The 4,340-nt window shown below is 63.7% G+C and overlaps 1 protein-coding gene across 1 annotated transcript in view; it reads left to right on the top strand.

Moving 5' to 3' along the window:
* Positions 1-439: 439 nt before the first annotated feature.
* LOC102752996 (chromosome unknown open reading frame, human C9orf9) overlaps positions 440-4,340 on the top strand; it is a 10,783-nt gene continuing 6,882 nt past the window's right edge. The window contains exons 1-2 of the mRNA XM_006754170.2: positions 440-555; positions 4,133-4,308. Of these exons, the coding sequence (XP_006754233.2) occupies positions 4,165-4,308 (144 nt within the window). The 5' untranslated portion in view covers positions 440-555; positions 4,133-4,164. The remainder of the gene's footprint in view (positions 556-4,132; positions 4,309-4,340) is intronic.

Raw genomic sequence — 4,340 nt, 5'->3', positions numbered from 1 at the left:
CGGGACCTTCGGGTCGCTTCCGCTGTGGCCTCCGAGGAGCAGAGGTGCGCCCGGTGCACCCCCCTGTGCTGGGACCCGGACCGCACCCCGACGGCAGAAGCGGATCCTGCTTCTGGTTCCTGGTTGTGAGCTCCGTGCGCTCCGCCTGGTTTTGTGTCTGTGCACATATGAACCAGAGCGGATCCTACGCTCCCGGGCCCGGGCGTTAGGCTCTCTGGCCTCAGTTTCCCCATCTTTAAAACGGAGAGCAGAACTGGGGGAGCGGATTTGAAGAGGGAAGAGAATCCATGGGGCCGACTGGAGGACAAGGGTCCCCCTGGAAACCCTCCGCCCCACTCGCAGCTTCTGAGCCCTGGAGACCCCGCCGCCGCCTCCGGAGGCGGGGCGGGAGCGCCCCTTCTCACTGCGCCCTCCCCACCCTACACCCCATGCCCCTCCACGCCCTGCGACGGGCCTCCCGCTTCTCTCGGGCCCCAGGCACCCACGGAGGCACTGCAGCTTCGGGGCGTTCTGTGAGTGAAGGCCGCTGTAGACAAGCAGAGGCTACAGCCCCAGGTTCGGAAACCGGGGAGGGGGCGAGCCGGGGTGCAGGGGCCCGCCGCCCGGGGAGGGGAAAGGGGTGCGGCGCCGTGGGGGTCGCGTCCATCCCAGTGGGGCGGGACCGGCAAGCTTGGGACGCAGCCCTGAATGGGCAGCTCTAGCTCTTGCTGCCCTTCTGAGCTCTGCCGCGGTGTGTGCTCATTGTGGAGAGGGCGCGTGGCCTAGTCAGTCCAGATTGCCCCGAGTTCAAATCCCGCGGGCACTCTTAACAGCTGGGGAGCCTGCCCCAGGCCTCGCTTTCCTTCCCAATGAAGTGGGGGTGTTGGGAGGACCCCAGGAGCTAATATATCTGAAGTGTTAGGCAGTGACTGGCGTCTGGTCAGGGCACACTACACAGGGGCTACTGTTAGCATGATCTCATCTCATCTTTGCACAACCCTGAGGAATGGGCACTTTCATTCCCATTTTGCACACGATACTTTGGAGGATGAGAATGGCGAGCAGCCGCTGGCTGTGTGCTTTGGGGCAAGTCATCTCCCCTTCCACTGATCACTAGGCTCCAAAAGCTCCTTGCAGAGCCTCTGACCCGAATCCCCTCCCTTTATAGCTGGGTAAACTGAGCCCCAGGAAGGGGGCCATTGTCGGCCAGGGTCACTTGTTCATCAAGGGAAGAGCCAGGACTGGAACTAGGTGTCCTGCCTCCTAGCCGAAGCCTTTGCCACCAATCACCGGCCCAGAGAACCGTTCGGGACTGAGTCCCACTTCCTCCCTCCCCCTCAGAACGGCTTCCTCAAAGCGTGCAAACCTCCGGGGCTTGTCAAACCCAACAGCAAAGACAGCCCCCGAACAAAGGTGCAAGAACCAAGCCTGCAATTTGCACCCGAGGTTGGGTTTGCTTCCTGGACATTTCTGAAATGACGCGCCTTCCTCCTCATTTATTTTGAGCCCCAGGTTTCTCTACCTTTATTTAATCTTCCTTAGCAGCCTGGGAAAATACAAATCAATTAAAGCCAGAAACCTATTGGGTAATCACTTTTCCCTCCCGCCTCCCCCAGACCGAGAAGTGTCTGCACCCCGTGCCTTTCATCCCAACTAATTTGGTGACAGGGACTCCCGTTCAAGGGCGATCACTTTGGATAGCTTATTACAGCTCTTCTCGCGACATTCCGGGCGTGCGTGTCACCAGCCACTAGGATCAAGAACCCCGTCAGTTTTGCTCTCGGGGGCTCTGGGGGCCACCAGCCGAGGTAGTGCTGTACCCCTGGAGGACTTGGCAGCCCCAGGGGAGTGGCAAGGAGCCAGGCGCACCGGCGGCCCCGATGCCAGTCCTCACTGCTTTGGAATGAGGAACAGGGAACAGCGATGGGAGTGGAAGCAGGACCCCCAGGAGGGCTCAGGCAGCACTTCAGGCCCTTGGTTGCACCCCCTGTGCCCCTGCCACAGTCACTCTCATGTTGGGCACGTTTGTCTCTATGGACCGTCTCGGAGGGAAGGAGGGAGACACTCAAGTTAAGAGCCCAGACTCTATAAGGTCAGGCAGAGGCGTGGGGGGATTCTGGCATGACCTGCCGGGGCGGGGGGCATAACTGGGGGCCCTGTGCACAGGGCCGTAGTGAGGACTTGAGGTTGGGCCCGTCCAGGGTTCTAGAGCCCCATCAAGCAGCCTGCAGCCTTACGAGGATGGGGCGAGCCATCCAGGCTCTGCTTAAGGGCCCGGCACCTGCCCTGCCCCAGCTCCTCTCCCACATGCCCCTGTGCAGGCGGTGTAGCCCCTGGTTCCTGCCACCCCTCCTGCTCCTGGCTTCCCCTTCTCTTTAGCTGCGCCCTGATCTAAGCCACTCTCCACTCACTGATCCCGCCTGCCCACCCCTCGCTAGGCCAGGCCCTGGTGAGCCTGAGGCCAGGGGACGCACAACAGTGACCCGCGGGGCTGCCTCCTGGTGTGGGGTGCCGTATCTGGGCAGGATGCGGCAGGTAGTCAGCACACAGGGAGCCCCCACTGCATCCCCACTGTCGGCTCCCCACCTGTGCGGGCTCAGATGGGGCAGTGCTGGGTGGGGAGGAGGTGGCCTGGCCCTGGGCCCGCCGGTCCCCAGTGAGCTGCGCGGCTCTGTTGGCCAACACAGGCGCTATGGCTCCCGGGGCAGACTCAGCCGCTGCCGCTGAGTGCACCCCCTTATACTTTCAGGGACCCCCTCGGGTTTACGGGCACCATTGTCAGGGCCCCCTCTGGCGCGGCTCCTTGATGGCGGCCTGGCTGCGGGACAGCTCCCGCCCAGGGTTTGGCTGCCTCCCTGTCCTCCCATTCTCTGGTTCACGACCCCCACCCTCCCGGACAGAGGCCCCCACCCTCCCGGACAGAGGCCCCCACCCTCCTGGACAGAGGCCATCTTCTGTCCGTTCTTGCGTTTCCTTTCACCAGGACGCCATCTCCTCTTGCCACAGAGATGCCCTCCCTGGTGCCAGCCCTGCCCTGGGCTCAGGTGCTGAGGGACACCCAGCAATAATGCCCCCCACCCCCAGCTCCAACCTGCTCTCACGCCTCTCCTGGGACCTGCCAGGAAGCCTGGAACGGGTCCTCCTGGTCCCATCCTTCCCGGTAGCTTCTCACTGGGACCCACCCCCCGGCCCAGCCTCCTGACCCTGCTCACCTGGGGTGCGTGCAGGCCTGGGCTCCAGGTGTGCTGGTGCCCCAGAGGCCCTGGCAGCTTCGAGGATGCTGCTCAGCCCTCAGGCAGCCTGGAGCCTGGGGACGGGGGAGGGGGCGGGGGTCTGTGGAGCAAGTTTGCTGTGACATCCTGGGTGTCAGTGTCCCCCCACCCCGGAAGTAAGGGGAGTTGATCTGCCGAGGCCCCTTCCGACTCTGACATCCCACAGGTCTGTGAGCTGGAGCATGCGGCGTGTGCTCAGCAAAATGATGACGTCACGGGGGGCAGAGCCCACCACAGCCTTTCTGCTCCCAGAGCAGATTGTGGAGGAGCTGCGGACAGAGCCTGGGTCCTAGGCACCCAGCGAGCATCCCCTCCCATCCCCCTCCCAATGCGGGGAGGCAGGGAGGAGGGGCCAGCAGGGAGGGCAGGGTCCTGCCCCAAGCCCAGAGCTGGGGAGTCTCAGCCAGGGCTGGCTCCTCCCTGCCTGGCCCCCCTGATGGGCACATGCCCTGGTCCCAGCTTTTGCTGACTCCACGGGGAGGCACTGGAGGCTGAGCGTGTGTGCGTGAGCAGGTATGTTTGTGTGCGTGAGTGTGCGTGTGTGCATGCGCGGGTATGTTTGTGTGCGTGAGTGTGCGTGTGTGCCCGCATGTGTATGTCTGTGTGTGAAACTCAGTCTGGAGAGACAGGACCGGAGACGTTCTCGCCCACAGGGAGGGAAGAAAGTCACACTTCATGGCAAAGGATGTGTCCTTGCGAGATACACGGGCGTGGGTCGGGCTCAGCTCACCCCCCTCTCGTGGGGGGGTGGGGGGGCTGGCATGGGAGGGGCTCACTCCCTTCTTGCAAAATGGGGGTGACAGCAGCCCCTGCTCCCCAGGATGCGGGAGCCCCGGGAGTGCTCCCCGAGGAGGGCCCTCAGCGCTCGCTCTTCCTCCCAGACCCCCGGGCCTGAGGGAGCCCCCGGAGGACCATGAATGAGGCGAAGGAATCGCTGCGGAGCATCGAGCAGAAGTACAAGCTGTTCCAGCAGCAGCAGTTCACCTTCGTGGCGGCGCTGGAGCACTGCCGGGAGAACGCCCACGACAAGATCAAGCCCATCACCAGCATCGAGCAGGTGGCCCCCAGGGGCGGGGCGGGGCGGGCTGG

This window comes from Myotis davidii, unplaced genomic scaffold (assembly GCF_000327345.1).
Source record: "Myotis davidii unplaced genomic scaffold, ASM32734v1 scaffold651, whole genome shotgun sequence".
Lineage (NCBI taxonomy): Eukaryota > Metazoa > Chordata > Mammalia > Chiroptera > Vespertilionidae > Myotis > Myotis davidii.
This window is presented reverse-complemented; position numbering and strand designations above follow the sequence as displayed.